This window comes from Populus nigra, chromosome 7, assembly GCF_951802175.1.
Source record: "Populus nigra chromosome 7, ddPopNigr1.1, whole genome shotgun sequence".
NCBI lineage: Eukaryota > Viridiplantae > Streptophyta > Magnoliopsida > Malpighiales > Salicaceae > Populus > Populus nigra.
In genome coordinates, this window is record NC_084858.1 from 19,620,828 (window position 1) to 19,640,148 (window position 19,321).

At 32.7% G+C, this 19,321-nt stretch overlaps 2 protein-coding genes across 2 annotated transcripts; one reads left to right on the forward strand and one right to left on the reverse strand.

Annotated features, from left to right (window-relative positions):
* Positions 1-3,314: 3,314 nt before the first annotated feature.
* Positions 3,315-5,224, forward strand: LOC133698938 (uncharacterized protein At4g19900-like). The gene has a single exon (XM_062122051.1). The coding sequence runs from the start codon at positions 3,623-3,625 to the stop codon at positions 4,958-4,960; it is 1,338 nt and encodes a 445-aa protein (XP_061978035.1). The 5' UTR covers positions 3,315-3,622; the 3' UTR covers positions 4,961-5,224.
* A 7,298-nt stretch (positions 5,225-12,522) lies between these two features.
* Positions 12,523-15,322, reverse strand: LOC133698481 (probable polyol transporter 4). Its single transcript, XM_062121419.1, has 2 exons — positions 14,846-15,322; positions 12,523-14,022 (listed from the first exon to the last, which is right to left on the reverse strand). Exons 1-2 carry the CDS (start codon positions 15,048-15,050, stop codon positions 12,653-12,655), a joined length of 1,575 nt encoding a protein of 524 aa, XP_061977403.1. The 5' UTR covers positions 15,051-15,322; the 3' UTR covers positions 12,523-12,652.
* Between the last annotated feature and the right edge of the window lie 3,999 nt (positions 15,323-19,321).

A 19,321-nucleotide genomic window follows, 5' to 3' on the forward strand; every position in this document is an offset into this window, starting at 1 on the left:
TATATATATAGTTTTGAATTTGTCGGATAAAAAAAAAGTAATAATTACGGTACCGTGGTAATTATCATATATAGTCGGCAAAACCAAAAAAACTAGTGATTGTTGAATCTCCGAGAGAGTATATTGAACGATGAGATAATGCCTCCTGCCATAATTGTCATTTTCGATCTGGAACTGACCTTTAAAAGACTCACCAAATTACTGTACCAGCTCGAGTCAACTGCGTTATTTATTTATTAAAATAACAGTTTTTTGTTTTTATTTTTATTTTTCAATTGGTATTAAGTTTAAATTAAGTTTGGCGAAGTCAATCAAATATAAAAAAACCTTGATCATGTCAATTAATTATATATAATTCAAATCAGGTTTCAAATCCTGAATTTCTTGAATCAATCATGTCAATTAATTTACTGTAATGAACTATATCTAGTGCTGAAGTGAAAAACCCGCCGCATATTTATTTTGTTTTAATAAAAATGGCTAGCTCAATTAGAAAGTAAGCATAAAGTGCGTCAACTAGTTTTGAAACTCTAAAAAGGATCACCTCCAAAGCCAGGTGTTAAGTTTAAGGTAATTATTATCATTATCCACTCCTCCGGTGATCCCTGCTTGGTTCCAAATAAATTGGGAGCCGGAAAGCGTGCGGCTTGATGGGCATGAAGTCCCGAACCAGGAGGGCCCAACTGAAGGAAGTTGTATCCAATGTTTTAAGGAGTATTATAATAGCCTTGAGCACGCATTGCAAACATCAATTTGAAATTTTCTGCTGCTTGCGTGAATCGCCAAAAGAATCTTCATCGTTTCACATCTCAGATGAAGAAGAAGAAGAAGAAGAAGAAGAAGAAGAAGTGATAGCTTTGAGTCTCTTATCCATTTCAAGCTTGTTCTTTGTAAACACGTTAGAATCTCCTTTCATGGAAATCAAGTTGTACCTAGAGTAGACATTTTTGCTATTTTTTTAAGGTTTCTTATGTTTCTTGCCTAATTTAAATTACTTTTGGCCTTTGATTAGAAATTCTTATTAGAATTATTTGGTTTTGTTCTTATTAACTTATTATTATTATTATATATATATATATAATAAATAATAAATAGATCAGACTGTATCTTATATAAAAATATATTCTAAACTATTACTTGCTTTTAATAATATTATAACATCAATTTTAGTATGTACAATAATTAAGATTGGTTCTAGAACGCAATTCCCATCATCAAAGAGGAAAAATGAAAAAGACGAATTGATCACATTGATAATTGCACTCATTTAATTGGTCTCGTAATGCACTGAACCTATATATAGTTCATGAACGGTGGATTATTAATTATTTTGTGAATGATTTAGTGGTAAGAGTTTGGGATCTAAAAAACAATATGTATCCAAAAAATGCTAAATAAACAAAAACAAATCACAATGAGGGATATTAATTGAAACATAAATTTAAAAATTATTAAAAAAAACATGTTAAAAAAGATATTAGTTAAAAAAAGAAATATTAGAAGAAAAAAATAGCTCGGGTGTTGTGGTTTAACTCGTCAAACCTGTGACCTGGAACATGAATTCAACCAGATTTAGTTTCCCTTAAATTTTTACTCAACCTAAAAAAAGAAATAAAAAGGCTTAAAAAATCCAAACTAGTGGGCCTATGGCCCAACGCGCCTGACCACTACAATGAAGAGCCTAGGAGTGTTGGTGGGCCTTCAAGCCCAGGGTTGCGGGCCTAGACTTGGTTGTTTTTCTTTGAAATTTCATAAAAAGATGGAAGACGCCCCTATTTTTTTTAAAAAAAAATAAGCAGGTCACATGTCGCTTGTCTTGTCATCTACAAGCCCATATTTTGGCCACTAATCAAGATTACGACTCTTTTAATGAAAAAAAAAATAAACTATTTCAACTTAAAAACACGTCATCAACACCCTTAAAACACCAACAAATTATTCCATCAACTCCAAATACTCAAAAATTAGCCCAACTACTTGAAATCAAACTGAGTTAGTTTTGGCTTTTTGGACTTCAATCTGGTTTTCATGCAACATTAAAGCTTCAAACAATCACCATGACTGAGGAACTCATGGACACCAATAAACTCATTTTGGTGGCTGGAATTAAGTGGAATTAAGGTGAAAGATACTTTTTCTCTCATCATTAGAATCCAGTAATCTCTCTCTTTTCTTTCTCTAACCAGAAACTAAAAAATAACATAAATAAACATGTGTATTAAAAGTGTTTTTTTTAAAAAAATAGAGGAACTTAAATTGTCTTAATTGTGTTATTTTTAAAGATCGAGAACCTAAGTGTATTTTTCATACCATCTCTAGCACGCCACCTTTTTCTAGCGTCTTTTTAATTTCGGGCTCCCTTCTTTCAATTTCATCCTTGTCTAAAAAATCATAAGTAATTGGTCTTCAATTAGAATTAAATAACATAAAATAAAACTTTAAATATCAAAATGAATTATTAGAAAATAAACAATAAATCCACGAGTTTGTAAACAGTGCTCATCTACAGTAAAACCACCCCACCCAGTGTGTGACTATATATATATATATATATATATATATATATATATATATATATATATATATATATATATATATATATAGTTTTGAATTTGTCGGATAAAAAAAAAGTAATAATTACGGTACCGTGGTAATTATCATATATAGTCGGCAAAACCAAAAAAACTAGTGATTGTTGAATCTCCGAGAGAGTATATTGAACGATGAGATAATGCCTCCTGCCATAATTGTCATTTTCGATCTGGAACTGACCTTTAAAAGACTCACCAAATTACTGTACCAGCTCGAGTCAACTGCGTTATTTATTTATTAAAATAACAGTTTTTTGTTTTTATTTTTATTTTTCAATTGGTATTAAGTTTAAATTAAGTTTGGCGAAGTCAATCAAATATAAAAAAACCTTGATCATGTCAATTAATTATATATAATTCAAATCAGGTTTCAAATCCTGAATTTCTTGAATCAATCTATCTGGGCACAAACTAAATTAAGTTTTGAATCTACATATAAACTTAATCAGGTTTTAAATTAAGTTTGGCGAAGTCAATCAAATAAATCAGGTTTTTCACTTCAGCACTAGATATAGTTCATTTTTATTTGAAAATACATCAAAATAATATATTTTATTTTTTAAAATGTATTATTAATATCAATACATTAAAACAATTTAAAAACATTAAAAAACTAATTTAAAAACTAAAACAAAATCAAAAGGTTTTAAAAATATAATTTAACCGCAATATATATATAAACAATGGTTCCTGTTTCAAAATGGGAGTCAACTTTCAAGTTCATAAACCAAACCGAAGCAAAGAGAAGCTTGCATATCTCTCTTTATATCTCTCCCTCTCTCTCTTCACTTTTGTCAGTGAAGTGAACTGGCCACTCCCACTTCCTCTAGACTATCTTTTTGGTTCCCAGTGCCAAAGCACACAGCACAAAAAATATTTCTTTGATTGATTTTTTGCCGCCTCCATTAAAATCCTTTGCTCTCACTTACCCTCCATTATTCTCTCTCTCTCTGCAACTCTCAGGCTCTTATTGACTCATAAATGAACCAGAACCAAAACCCAAAGCCACATTTTAGCTACTAATAAACACCATGTACCACCAGATCACCAAGCTTAAACAGAATTGTTTTGTCTGTGTTAAACAGTTGCAAAACATAAAAAGATCAATTTTTGCCTCTCTCTTTTGCTTACCAACTTCACTCCTTGCTCTTATATTCTTTCTCCTACTTTTGTACAATGGTTTCGCTGTTTTCTACGTTCACCTTCCCTTTCCCTCCAAACCTCAGCCAGAACCCGCCAATTTCTCCCAGGCCAATCTTGCTGGAAATTCACTTAAAAAGCTCCCATCTTCAGTGATGTATGCAGTTAAAGAAGACACACCATCAGTTATTTTAAAGACCCTTTTGCCTCTCTTGCAAAATCCAGCCATTTCAGTGACACCAATTGATCATTCTGTGGTTTTGAAGCCAAAGAAGGCTCATGGATACAAAGCTGTGAAGAGAATGCTGAGTTCTGGAGACAATTCAAAACAGTTTTCGACAAGAATAAGAGACTTCCTTGGGAATCGTGGTTGTAAGGTTAGGTTCTTTATGACATGGATTTCTTCTTTGAAGCCATTTGGTGATAGAGAGTTGTTTGCTATTGAGAGCTTGTTCAAGTCCCATCCATATGCTTGTTTGGTTATTGTTTCCAATTCCATGGATGCTGAAAGTGGGAGTCTTGTTTTAAAGCCATTTCTTGACAAAGGGTTTAAATTGATTGCAATTAAGCCTGATTTTGATTATATATTCAAGGATACTCATGCTGAGAAATGGTTTAAAGGGTTAAAGAAAGGGAATGTTAGCCCTGGAGAAGTTTCTTTGGGTCAAAATATGTCTAATTTGCTTAGGCTTGCTTTGTTGTATAAGTTTGGTGGGATTTATCTGGACACTGATGTGATAGTGTTGAAGACACTTACCAAATTGAGAAATGCTATAGGGGCACAAAGTATTGATCTTGAAAATGGGAATTGGAGCAGATTGAATAATGCCGTGTTGATTTTTGACAAGAAGCATCCTTTACTCTTCAAATTCATTGAAGAATTTGCACTCACATTCGATGGAAACAAGTGGGGTCATAACGGTCCTTATCTGGTTTCAAGAGTTGTTTCAAGAGTCAATAGAACGCCTGGGTTTAACTTCACTGTATTGCCTCCATCTGCATTTTATCCGGTGAATTGGAGTCGAATTAAAAGTCTCTTTAAGGGGCCTGAAGGTAAGGCCCATTCAACATGGCTGCGTAAAAAACTTGAGCAGATTAAAAGTGAAAGTTTTGCAGTTCACTTATGGAACAGGCAGAGCAGAAAGATCAAGGCCGAAAGTGGAAGCATTATCAATCATATAATGTTGGATTGTTGTGTTTTCTGCAATTCTTCGAGCTCAAGTTTGTAAATTACTATAGGAAAATTGATGATTATGTAAGTGTTGAAGATTGCTTTGCTATCTGTGGTCATGGACTAACTCAATCCTTTCCACCATTACAATGTTGATGAAGGTTGAAGAAAGAAACAAAAGGAAAATCTTTTTTCTTTCATACATCCCACCCTTTGTTTTTGTTTCCTACTATTTGTCTCATGTGTATCTTCTTGCAAGGTATGAATACTCGCAGAATTGAATATAATAAGAACCTTCCGTGTCTACTGCGGGTTTTAGCCATCTTGCATTTATATAATAAGGAGCAGAAATGGCTCGTTGGTGTTATAGTCTTCTCTTATGAATAGTTTATTGGTTAATCATGGACCAATCCAATTATTCCACTGTTTCTTAGAAAATAAATTATTCTTTGAGAGTTAATGACCCTTTGATTCTCTTGTAATTTATTGCATGTTCTTGGACAGCATAAAGAAAAATAACACTATTTGAGCAGTACTAAATGCCCATGCAATCCTCTTTAAATATGAAGCAAGGCCAGTTCATTTAATTCTTGAAAGTAAACTCTACGATTTGTCATCACATGTAATGAATACGTAATCATGCTGAAGATCATGCCTCTTAAAATAAGTTGTGAGAGTGATTTTTCAGCTTCCGGGCACCTACTTTCTGGCCCCACATGAATCTCCTATTTATTTTTGATTGATTTCTTATCACCATATGATCTAGTCTTGCATCTGCAGGTTGTAAAATTAGACATTTACAACATTATTTTCCTTTCAGTAGTCTATGGATAGAGCAATCTTACCAACTCCCTAATGTTTAATTCTCTGTGCTTCGCCAGAATATAATTAGGTGACAACAACTTTAGTTTTCCTTTGTTTATTACAACGACGGGGTTCATGCATGATTGAAAATCAAGTTCATGTAAATTTGATGGGTTCTGCACATGAGACTTTGGTGATCTATCTGTCAAATAGGAGCTGGTTAGCTGATACACAAGCTGCTTGCTGACTGTTACCATGTGAGACTTGATCTTCTTTGTAGGGAGTCTGACTACTCGAAGTGGAGAGCTAAGCTAGTGCCGAAGTCTTTTTATTGGTAATTAAGGATTAGAATTGTCCAGTTAAAATTTTACCAATGACGGTGTATTCACGACGAAGATAGTTTTTTTTTTTTTTTTTAATGGGAGTGTTTAGTGATATGGTAATAGTTATAATTTAAAGTGTTTTTTATTTTAAAATATATTAAAATAATTTTTTTAAAACAACTGAAAATATATATATATAAAATTTAAATAAAAAAATTAAAACATCAAACTAGAACCACAACCTAGGTTTGCAATAGACCATGTGAATGTTGCATAGAACCCGTTGTTAATATGATGTGATAGTTTATACTCTGTGCACATGGCTATACTTCCCTGAACATGCTTTGGTCCATGCTGTGCCCCATATATTTTGTATTATTTTTTGTTTTTACCTTTAAACATTAAAAGGTCGGGAAATATTGTTCACCACCACCGATTTCATTATACACTATAACCAGGTAGGTATCCCGCACTATATATTAAGGGTTAATATATTTTTTTACATAAAAAATATAAAATAAAATTAAAATTTAAGAGTATTAGGTCTATCTGCAAAGTTAGGTTCAAGAGTCTTGAGTCTGACTACAACGTCTAACCTAAAAGTAATATTTATAATATTAATTATAATACTAATAGTAATATTTACAATACAAATAATAATATTAAACTTGCATAATCCAAGTTTAAGTGGGTCTGCCTGCAATACTAAACCCAAGAGTCTTGGGTATGGTTACAACACCAGATCCAAGAGCTTTAGATGTGGGTCTAACTGCAAGGCTGTGTCATGAAAGTATGATAACTAAATAGAAAAAATTAATCTTACAAAATGAAATTAAATAAAAAAAAAAAGATTAATTGAAAAGAAAAAAACAACAAAGCAAAGCACTATTCTAATGAATAGTGCTTTGCGAGGAGGGGTACAGTAAAATCCCCTCAGGAGATGACGATAATTTAATGAAATGTAAACAAAATAAATCATGAAATTTAATTCTCACTCAAATCAATATTAAAAGATGAAATTGGAAGAAACAAAACTACTTAAGAAAAAGAAAAAATTTTCAATCAACTAGGTTAACACGCCAAACCAAGTTAACCCGTCAAATTTAGGATTCGTGTCATGAGAGTGTGATAACAATTTGGAAGGCTTCAAGAAGATATTTCTTGATCGCTTGCTTCAAAGATGAGGAGAGAAGGTATTTAAAAAGCTCTTTCAAGATTGGAGATCTTGATCTTTATGGAGAAGATTGATATTTTCTATGAAAAACATACAGTTTGTCATAACCTATTTCTAGATTATTCTCCAAATTAACTTTCTTTTCTTTCAAAATAAAAATAAAATAAAATAAAAAATAGCAACGTGAAGAAAGCAGGCTGAGGAGGATTTCAAACATATAGAAAAATTAAGCTGCAATTTTGGATGAATTTTAAAGTCTAATTGTATCTCATTACACCCAAGAATGAAGAAATAATGCAGATTCAAGATCAAATTAAAGGATTATTAGACAAATTTTCATAAAAATTAAGTCCAAAGACATAATTAAATTTCTAATATGCCAATTTGATTTAATCATGGGCCAAATTAAAGTTTAATTATGTTTAATAATTAATTTGGGTCCAATTAAAGGATTTAATTAGGTGCAAGGACTTAATTATACTTTAAAGGGGTCAAATTAATTTTATTAAGGGCTTAATTGGTGAAAAATTAAGTTTTGGAGCCCAATTTGAGCTTAATTGAGAAGATTGAAATTTTAAGAGACTAAATTTACTTTTTACCAAGTCAAGTGATTGAAATCAGGGACAAAATCACAAGAAAATTAAAGTTTTGGGGTCAATTATGGGTTAAATTGAAAAAATTCAAAACCAAAAACCAATCTACAAAAAACGCCAAACAATGGGGACACAATTGATTGGAATTATGGTGAAATTAAAGAATTGAAAATTTAATGGTCAATTGATGGTTAATTTGTATAAAACCGCAACCAAGACCCAAAATAAAAATGACACTCAAATATGGGGCTGAAATTGAAGTTAGTCATGGGCCAAATTACACAGAATTGAAAGTTTGAAGTCAATTAAGGATGTAATTGAATGAAAGCAGAACGAAAGACCATATTGAACGTTACCAAAACAGTGTCATTTTAGTTACTGTTCATCTTCTTCTCTAATTTTTCTTTGAAAAGACAGCCCAACGAGCTACTTTGCAGGTGCATTTAATGCCTCTACCATTTACCAATTTTGTAAAAATTACACAAAAATGATCACTTGACATCCTTCTACACCCCGATATGGTTCTTTCTGACCGATTGACACCATAACGATCATGACACCAGCCAAAAAAGGCAAACTCAGACAGTCTTTTACTGTCAAATTTGACAGTTTACGGTGTCTACTTTGAGTCAACGGTTGGGATCCTTCTCAGCTTAATTAAGGGCTGAAATTTTTACCCAGTGAAAACAAGATTGCCCTCTTCCACCCCCTATAAATAGGAGTGGATTTCATGGCCCGAGCATGAAGAAAATCGGGTGCAAAAATTGAAAAAAATCAGCCCTTCTCCTTGGTTTCTGCCATTTTGTTTTCTCTACTTGCCATCCCAGCCGTTGATTATCCCTACCATTAGCTTGTCTGCCATCAGCTCCACCATAGTCGAGTATACTTTCGAGTATTAAAGATACAAATTGAAAAATAAATGTGATGCTAAATTTGCACTTTAGAATGGTTAGGATTAAACCCGATGAAGTAGAGACTCTCTCACGAAAGGATATCTGCCTTAGGCGTTGGAAAAAGATCAATGAATAGAAACCCGACTTAGAAAAACAATCAAACAACAATGCAGCTAACCTTAAGTAGGGTGCATTGGGGGTGATGCGTTTTCTCCTTGCACAACAGGTCCTTTACCCAAATTCTCGCAGACCATAGGTTTCTAGTAACCATAATACTAGGTGGCGACTCCTGAACCTCAATCGTAATCTTATGATTAAACCCAAACTCATTTCATTTCCCAACAACAATACCTCTCATAAGGCACTTTAGCGCGTCAGCCTAACATCACCTCGCGACACAGTTCATCTAAAAAATTGAATTTATCCCACGATTTGACAAATGTTCTCCTCATAAGGATTAAGATATTGCGTGTGAAGTTAAACTTATCTTCTTCTTAATCTGAGACTTGATAATCCTGTTTGAATATCCTGGGGACTTGGAAATGGCTCACAAAACTTAATAGTTTTAAAATAGACTTATTAGTCTGAAGAAAATTCTTCAAATAAGGTTTCATGGAAATTGGCATTTGGATTGGAAAGATTTCCCATTTGTTATACCAACTTCAAAAGCATTCTAAAAAGACTTGAGATTTATGAGATAGTTAGAACTGGATGAACCAACTATGCTTACCAACATTGTTATCATATGTTAAGGCTCCTTCTCATGCATTGATGTAGTAAAAGTAAATGTATGTTTTGGGGGAAAGTCGATAGTTAGTAAGAAATATAAAGGTATGGGGATTAGGGCCTCATTCATCAGGAGCAATAATTCTTTTAATTATAAGATTAGAACAAGCTCGATCTTTTTTATTTTTGAGAACTTTTTGAAGAAAGATTGATCTTGTCTCTAATAAGAGCTCATGGTAATAAATAGCTCCATTTTATCATGTAAAGGGTGAAAGTTCTTTGATAAAAGCAATGCCATCACCTCTTGTGGAGTTGAAGAAGGAATCAAAGATTTTTTAATCATATAGGACAAAAATATTTTATAGAATGAAAGGGTATAAATTTTCTTTATTACTAGCAGGAAAAAGGGTTATCTCATAAACTTCTTTGGATAGTTTAGAGTCTTCTTCTTTATTAGAATAAAGTGAGATGTTCCTCTAATATGGCAAGGATTGGATCTCTTGAATTATGAATACCTCTAAATTGCCTTTAATTTGCGATGCCTATAAGAATTCTCTAGTTAGAAAATCATGAAGACAATTATTTTTTTCCTTCGATATATTTTATATCAAAATCAAATAAAAAGAGAATTTCTTGTCATCTAGCGAATATTTGTTTGGAGGCAATATTTATTACATCTTTTAATATGATTATTTTTTTTTTTGTAGATTTGCAATAAGTTCTTAATAAGATTTTTTGGTTGATAAAATCACTTTTAAATTTAGAGATATACAAAACTATTGATATGGTTTCTTTTTAAATCGTGGAATAGTTTTGTTGGGTTTGAAAGTCCACTCGTGAATCTTACAACTTGTTCTTTATCATCAATCCTTTGTTTTAGGATTTCACCATAACCTAGTTCTGAGACATTTGCCTTAACAATTTCTAAAGCACTAGGATTGGCAATAGAAAGACAAGGAAACTCTTTAGCTTTGGTCTTGATCTTTTTCACTACAACTATGTGTTCATGGTTCTGTTTTGCAGGTTCTTTTTTAAACCTTTAAAATAAAGGCTTACAATCATGAGTGATATTTTTATAAAAATCTTGTGCATAATTAAGGCATCTAAGAAATCATTGTAGTTATGTTTTTGTTATTGATTTCATCTGGAAACTTATCAATAAATTGGATAGCCCTGTCTTCTTTTTAGATGATGCAGCTAGGCCTGTTTTTTTTATGGCATTGAAGAATGTATTGAGATGTTTGAAGTGTTGATCTAGAGACAAAGAAAATTAAAACATCATCAATATAAATTATGATAAATCCTGAAAAAGAATTGTAGATTTCATGCATTATTCACCAGAACTTAGAAGAAGCATTTTTTTAGTTCAAAAGGCATTATGTTTCACTTGTAATGATCAAATGACACTATGATTGTTGTTTTATATCTATCTATTATATTGATCTATATCTATTAAAAGCTTGATTTCATATTAAACTCAGCGAATATTTTAGTTTTATAAAGCCTTGGGATGGAATATCTAATCATTTAAGGAACTTATTTTAATGCTTATAGTTAATTAGTAGCCTTCGGATATTTGGAGGTACGAGACAAAGGAGAGGGTGTTCAAGTCTCCCTCGAACGCGTATCTTGTTCCTTTTCTCTTCTAGTTCCATGTAGTTCTATTTATTTCTTCTCTTTTTTTAACTCAAGCCCCGGGCTAGACACCCCCTCACAGCCTATAAAACCCTAAACTCACTATGCAAAAGATCATTATCATTCTGGACATGTGTCTTTACGTAATCCAAAACTATTGTGATAATCACATTAGCCACTTTAGTTCTTGCCTCGACACGCCCAGAGACTATAATCTTGATCTGAATAGTTCCATTCGGATCTTCTTCTAAGCAATTATGTTTACAAATTCTGTAAACATACAAGATACAGTCCGAAAGATTTCTTTTCTCTATCACCAGTGCTAAACTCAATACAAAGAAATCACCTTACAGGTGCTCATTCTTTCCAAGTTATGTTATTTCGAATCTTCATTCAATTCACCAACTTCAGAGAAAAAAAACTTGTAATTAAGGGTTTTTGTGAACCTTGTCAGCTGTATTGGTTAATCATGCATGGTCCCGTTCGAATCATCCGATAATTATACATGCTAGTATCGAAGGCGATGTTATAATTAATAAGACAAGAGTTTTCTTAAACATATCTTCTATTGAATTAAGACCCTTTTGTCTCTCTCGAAGTCGAGAGTAAAAGTTTGTTGAACTGTTTTGAGTTTCGAAAGTGAACGCTGAATATTTTTTTTCAGGGAGCCATGGCAAAATTATAAGAATCGCGATTGAATTCATGCCCCATTAAAATGAGTTGTGAAGGTGATTATTAAATTTTGTGTGATTCTATTAGCTTACACCTGATAAGGGCTAGCTTTGCACGTGGAACCATGGCGATCCATCTTCTGTCAAATATGAACTGGTTAGTTGATAAATTAACAAGCTGCTTGCGCTAGGCATGTAAAATTTGCTATCGATATCCAGGCAGCTGACTGGAGTTAGAACTTAGGGCTAAGCTTTTACCTGAACCTTTCACTAGAATTATGTCTCATTTATGAATTAGTGTTATTAAACCCAGCTTACTACTGCAAGTTCATTCGGTGTTCTATTGACCCAACATGTGGTTCAAATTAAGTGAAAGTTTACCTAATATAATCCAATTTCAATTGGAGTTTTAATTTTTTTCAAATAATGTCATTTTAATTATTATTTTTATTTATTCGAGTCAATTCAGTTAACCTATCCAACCGTGATCTAAAACAGACTGATTTAATAACTTCGGTCTGAATTACCATTTAACTTCCAACTATCAAAAGACTAACCAGAAACATGCCAGGATTACAGCAGCAGCATCTTCATAGCCCAGATTCTCAATACTTCACTGGGGTACAATCTTGTTTTCATCCAAGATTTACGTTCCTGAGCAGGGATTAGGGTGGGTCTTTACGAGATCTTACATAGATAGAAGCAGAAGACAAGATGAATAATCTCAATGATTTGGATCAATAATCAACTGTATATTAAGCTCCATGGTTGTGTACCTATTATCCATGGTAAAATAGCGTATTGAAAAAGAATTTTGCGATCAGCTTTATTGAATTCACAGGATGTGCAAATAATGCTTTTAGCCTAAACTAGTTTTTAGTATTACAAGCCTCTTTATGAAGCTCGTGGGTGAAACAAGAATGCTACCACTTTATTCTTTCTGCACCAGTCTCTGTACTTCTACATCTCCCAATTCCACTTCACCTCTTTGCAGCTCTCCTTCATTTTGAAACATCATTTCAATTTGCTCCAAAGACTTGCCTTTTGTTTCCGGGACACATATATGGACAAAAGCAACAGAAAGAGCTGAAATCAATGAAAATACAAAGAAGGTTCCTCCAACTGTGATTGCAGCAGACACTGAGAGGAAGGACATAGAAACGGCACCACTACTGACCCTACTGCCCACTGCCCCGAGAGCTGATGCTTGAGCTCGAAGCCTTTGAGGGAAGATTTCAGATGACAAAACCCAACAAATAGGCCCAATACCTACAGAGAAGAATGCTACATTCGCACAGACTGATAAAATTGCCAATTCAATCCCAAATTTCTCATCACTCATGAAAGATAGAGTAAGGCTCAGAGAAAGCAAGCTGACAGTCATTCCAATGGTGCTTATGTAAAGCAAAGGTTTTCTACCCACTTTGTCAATGAGAAATATAGCTATTAAGATAAAAATAGTTTTGGTAAAGCCAACAGCAACAGTTGCAGCAAGTAGATGAGTCTCGCTCTTGATCCCAGCATCCTTAAAAATCGTGGGGCTATAGTAGACTGTTGCATCAATACCTGTAATTTGTTGGAAACACTGTATTCCACAACCAGTAATCAGCATCTTTCGAACTGCAGGTGAAGGTTTTAATAATTCTTGCCACACTGCTTTTGCTTCATGCTTCTCAGAATTAGCAAGGTCAGCAGCCAGTTGTATCTCAGCCAATCTTTCCTCCGCTTCTTTTTCACTATCATTCGTTTTTGACAGCACAGCTCTTGCTTCTTCGATTCTGTTCTGCCCCACCAACCACCTTGGGGATTCAGGGATCACAAACAGAGCAACTCCCATAAAGATTGAGGGAAGAATTCCTATGCCAAGCATAACCCTCCAGTTTATATGTACTGGCAGTCCTGAAAAAGCATAGTTGGAAATGTATCCAAGAAGGATTCCTAGATTTATAAAAATTTCAGGAAAGGAGGTGAGGGATCCCCTAACAGCAGTGGGTGATATCTCTGCAATGTACACTGGCGCTATCATGATCCCAAAGCCTATCCCCACGCCAGCCAAGAGTCTTCCTGTCATCAGAATTGTAAACGAAGGAGCAAGAGCCATTATAGCAGCTCCTGACTGGAAAACAAATGTTGCAAAGGCTATCGTCCACTTGCGACCGATGGCATCTGACATTTTTCCTCCAGCTAAACTACCCAAAAGCGAAATTATGCTTAAAATTCCAACAAGAACTTCTTCTTGTACCTCAGATATCTTAAGATCTTCTTTGATGAATAAAATTGCTCCGCTCATAACACCCACATCTGCAGTCACAAAGATGGATTACAAATTAGAACTTTGGACTACAGCCAAACAGATTCTCTTCTATAACAAGTAACAACATGCCCCATGCATGTCGGTTGTAAATCCTGTCTCAAGTGAACAAATAAATACAAAGATTAAAAAACCCTCACTTGTGCATATGTTCACGGCCTAAAACCATCATCCTTCATTTGGATAATAAATAATATTAGATGTTCCAGGCTTTCAGCTAAGTTAGTTATTTTCAAATCTCTTAAGTAATTAACCACAAATCAACAAATTTTGCAAGATGGTATTTTGCCAATAGAATCCCTTTAGACAGCCTAGGATTATTTTACTCACATCGATCATCTTCAAGTATAACAAATTGCATATCCATAAACTAGATAAATAATCTGCACATAAGAATTAACCATCTTAATAGTTTACTTACATCCCTCTGGTAAGATTTTTTTTTTCCACAAATGTGCATTCCACCCTACAAATTTCTATCTTAAGCTGCTCACCAGACATTTTCCTATTAGTTCAGTAAAATTACTATGTTCACTTACACAAAATATCCTGTGTTTTACAGTGCTCGTATAAAAAATCAGACAAACCTAAGAGCCGCATTGAATTTACAAACAATGAAGTTCAGAATTTGATTTTGCATATGCTTTCAACTAATAAACAAATCAGAGAAAGACACAAAAGCAATGAAAACACAAATAAATTATAGAGAGAAAAATATTTACGAAAAATGCTAAATCGGGTATCCCAAAATTCAAGCAGATCAAACACCAGACCAACAGATCAAGTTAAAAAGAAAAAGATCAACAAACTAACCATATCCCAAAAGTACAGAATTGAGAGAGGCAAAGATAGCACAGGCAAGAAGATAAATCCTTGTATCCCTTTTCTCAACAAAAACACCCTCTTGATCTTGAAGATTATTTGACAACACAATATCTTCTTCTAACGCATCAGAATCCATCCTCTTGTACTTGTTCTTTCCCCCCACAATCCCATTCCCATTTTCTTGCACCCCCATCTCTCCCTATATTCACCTACACGTTAATAACATTCAAAATGGTATTTATCAAAAAAACAAAAATTCAAAATGTTGTGTTTCTCTCTATACAGTTTGGACTCTCTCCGCCTCTTTATTTTCTTTACTTGTTTGTCAATGAGGATGCAGAGAGAGAGAGCAGCAGTGTGGAGAAGAGAAACACGACTGTTGTGTTTATGTTCTCTCCGAGGTTTACGGTTTTTAGATCTGGTAAGAAGGAACCATGTTTGCGAAAACTAAGAGATGGCAAGATGTGGGGTCCTATGTTTGTCTTGGTCGTATATCACTTTAGGTGAATGCCAAGGGTTTAATGCCAATTTCTCATCCCCGTACTTTGACACTTATTCCATATTGAGCCTTGTACTATTATAATATTTGTGAGAGTCCTTAATTTCTAATTTGCCCTCCCCTTTCACTCGCTGATCTGAGCATTGCTGTAATTGTGATTGATTTTGAAAGATAAAAAATAACTTATGAGAACCTTTTTTAACTTATAAGAAATTTATTATTCATGACTTTTTCCATATCATTTCCTCGATCTTTGCTAATATAAGATGATAATCAAAATCATTAACCTAGATTATAGTTTTAAAAGTTCAAAATAGTGTTTGTTTCGCGATCAAACCATATTTTTTAAATATTTTGAGTTTTTTTATTTTCATATTAATTTTTTGGTGTGTTTTTTTATCGTTTTAAGATACTGATATTAAAACTAAAAAATATATTATTTTGAAGTATTTTAAATAAAAAATACTTTAAAAATAACTTATACAACAATATCAAACATGGTCGATCCGAAATTTAAGACCCACGCAAATCTCAATCAACTACCATGCCAACCACGGGTTACTAAAATTTAGGGATTTGAATGTACATTTTCATAGTATAAGATTCAATGTGGGAAATTGTTGTCAAACTGAGGGCCCTATTTTGCCTCTTTTTTTCCATTGCAAGCAACGTCGAGGCAATCCAAAAATGACAGATGAGTTGAACTTCTTCTCTGCCCGAAAGTCCTCTTCTAGTCGTAAGCAGCCAGTGATATAATGACACGTGGGTCAATAGAACTGTCCGGACTAGCAAATTGACTGGCCAACAGAGAATTTTCAATATTTAAGCCGTGTCCAGCGTCGGTACTCGGTAGGAGATTTGATTATTCTCCGTGGAAGGTTTTACGGGGGAATTAATTATTATACGCAAATCAATTTTCCAAGAATTAGAAGAAATTAGTGAGTTTCGAGTTGGAAGGATACTATTGGTTTAGAGCGTGTTTCGCAGTGTGGTTGCGGGTGTTTTTCAAATAATTTTTTATGCTAAAATATATGCCAACGATGTTTTTTCATTTTTAAAAAATTATTTTTGACATCAGCACATCAAAACGATCCAAAACGTACAAACCATATTAAATTTTAACAAAAAAAATTTCAATTTTTTTGGGAACCCAGCCGCAGCCACGTTCCCAAACGGGACCTTATTTTGCCTTGCTGACTTGTTAGGTTTATGATGTAAAAAAAAATTATCCGATTTTTAAGAATATAAGCTTGATTTGGTAAAAATCTTATTTAATTGGTGTTTGATTATAGAAAAGTGGGTAAAAAATAAAACTTCTTTTCACTTGCATAGATGGAAATAACGTTGCATTTTGAAGTTCTTTTTCATAAGTAATATGTGAGGTTTTAGAAACGTCTTTTTTTCACTTTTGGAATAGATTTTAAAAAAAAAAGTAATTCCCGAGTAAATTAAAAGAAAAACTGAAACGAATAAGTGTGTTATTATTGATTAAGACTTTATTGTACTATGAATTGGTGTAGAGTAATGACTCTTTTTTTTATTACTATTATTATTCTCGGTAAAAACCAATGAAATGCCTATTTGGGGTGGAATGATTTTTTGGATTTATTTGTTATTATTAATTGATTGGGAATTAAATGGTTTACTCATTTTAAAAAAAACTCGTCTTTTTTTAATTTAATTTTTTAATATTTATTTAATTGAAGATTGAACTCTATTATTATTATTTTTATTTGCTTTCTATAATATTTTTCACTAATTTTAAAAATGACACGGGTTTTCTCGGATCTTTTAATTTGTCATTTTTAAAAAAATATATTTTTTAATTAAATTAAATTGATTAAATATGAGCATGAGATACTCACTTTAAGATATTTTGTTTAGTTTGCTTTATGGGTCATTGCTCTGATGACATGTGCAATTTTTTTAAGTACCGTCATGCAATCTTTTGCATTGACGTTAGAATCATCTTGATAAGCTTTTTCTGGTGATGAAGTGATATACACGACAAAGTGACGATAAGTCTTTAACAATTTTTTTTTTCTTCTCTTTTCGGGTATGATATTGGTAACTCATTTTTTATAGTCAATTACTGCCTTTTTTTCACCTTATTTTAATGTCAATGTTTTTTTTTATTAATCATACTATTAAATTAACCGAGCTTACTGAACCCAATCAAGTCAATGACCCGGGTCTCAGATTTTTCTTGCTTCTTTAAAAACATTGACATCGCTTAAAGATCTTTTTTATGTTAAAAAACTTTAACCCGGCCCACAACATAACACCGAACACCTATCAAGTTTAGGGGTGAGTAAAAAAATCAAAAAACCAGTTAAACCGAGAAAACTAAAAAAAAAATAACAAAAAAAAACCAATTAAAATTTTGAAAAAACTAGCTAGTTCAGTTCGGTTTATAGTTTTTGTGTTTGCTTAATAAAAATATATGGTTGTTATGATTGTTGTTTTTTAAATTCTAAAATATTGCAAAAAGTTATCATCTTATCCCTTTTATTTTATATAATATATTATTATCAATATGTAGCCTAGGACTCAGTTTTCTATTCATTCGAATAATGTAGTTACAATGCCATCCTTGAACAAAAACAAATCCCTTGAAAAAAAAACCATTTGAACTAGACATTAGAGAAGGCAAAGCGATTTTTTCACCTAATTATCTTTTTTATATTATATAGGGTTGAATCGGTAATTTTAAAGGTGAGTATTTTTAATTTAGTTTGGTTTTCCTTTTAAAAAATAATCAAACTGATTTTTTAAAAAATTAAAAATCAAAACTAGTTTTGGTTCTATTTGGTTATGTTAGTTAAAGGAAAAATTAATTTTATTTTTTAGGTTTTTTCTTTCTTTTTGCAACTTTTTTTAGGCTTTTTATGCATTTTGATAGGCTTTTATAGGTTTTAAAAAGCCTTATAATTGATGTAAAATTCATATTCTAATTGTCATTCTAGTTCCTCAAATCTCCAATTGGAGAAGAAATTCCACGACATAAAATAAAATCCAAATACATTAAGTTGCACTTCACACTTTTCCTCAATAATATAAAACAATAACAGAGTGAACAAATAGAGAAAGTGACCGACAAGAAAAAACAAGTAGAAAAAGCAGAAAAGTTATTATTACCTAGAGACAGAGACTGACGATGATTATGAAGAATACAGAGAGCAATCGACGATGAAGGCTACAGAGAAGAGAATAAGAGATAGACGAAATACCTTGGGGGTGACAAAGAAATCGAGAGAAAGCTTAAGGGAGGGGCGGTGTTCGAGTGGGTTTCACTTATGCTTTAGGGTTAGAAGAAAACTTAATATTTATACTTGGTTTTCAACTTGATCTAGTGTTGTGTGAACCAATTCAGTTCGGTTCAATCAGTTTTTGATTTTTAAAATCAAAACCAAATGTGATTTTTTTCTAGTCGGCTAATTTAATTTTTTTTCTTGGTTCGATATTTTTTGTTATTTTTCCAGTTTAATAGTTTTTTCCCCCTGGATAATTTCATTTTATTTTATACGGTAAATTTATTAATTTAACCCTAGAATACAATGATCTAATACCCACTGCTCAGAGATATTTTTGCTTTTTTTTATTTGTTTAAATAGTGTAATTACTTTGAAGCCCTTAAAGACAAAACGAACAAAACTCTCACCCAAAGGCTTTTTTTGTTATTTTATATTATTTTTATTGTAAATGCCAAGGGTACTTATGGATATTAATGTAAATTATATTTATTAAATATAATTTTTAACAAAGACTTTTTAGCACATATAAGTGGCCCTGCACTGTTCTGACGGCTCGAGAGGGGCTGTTTAACAAACAAACACCGTCTTTCGAGATGGTTTTTAAAAGTTCATGGCGCCTTTGACCCGATGAGACAACGTATGTCCTAAGATTCACAGCGGTTTGCGTCGACAATCATTTTCTCCCTCTTATTATCTCTCTCCCCATCTATA

What these genes read in the sequence shown, in the direction of transcription:
- LOC133698481 (XM_062121419.1), bottom strand. Translation starts at nt 15,050, where the DNA reads ATGGGGGTGCAAGAAAATGGGAATGGGATTGTGGGGGGAAAGAACAAG. An exon ending in TTCTGTACTTTTGGGATATG is followed by an intron (nt 14,023 to 14,845) that starts GTTAGTTTGTTG and finishes TTGTGACTGCAG; the next exon opens with ATGTGGGTGTTATGAGCGGA.
- LOC133698938 (XM_062122051.1), top strand. Translation starts at nt 3,623, where the DNA reads ATGTACCACCAGATCACCAAGCTTAAACAGAATTGTTTTGTCTGTGTT.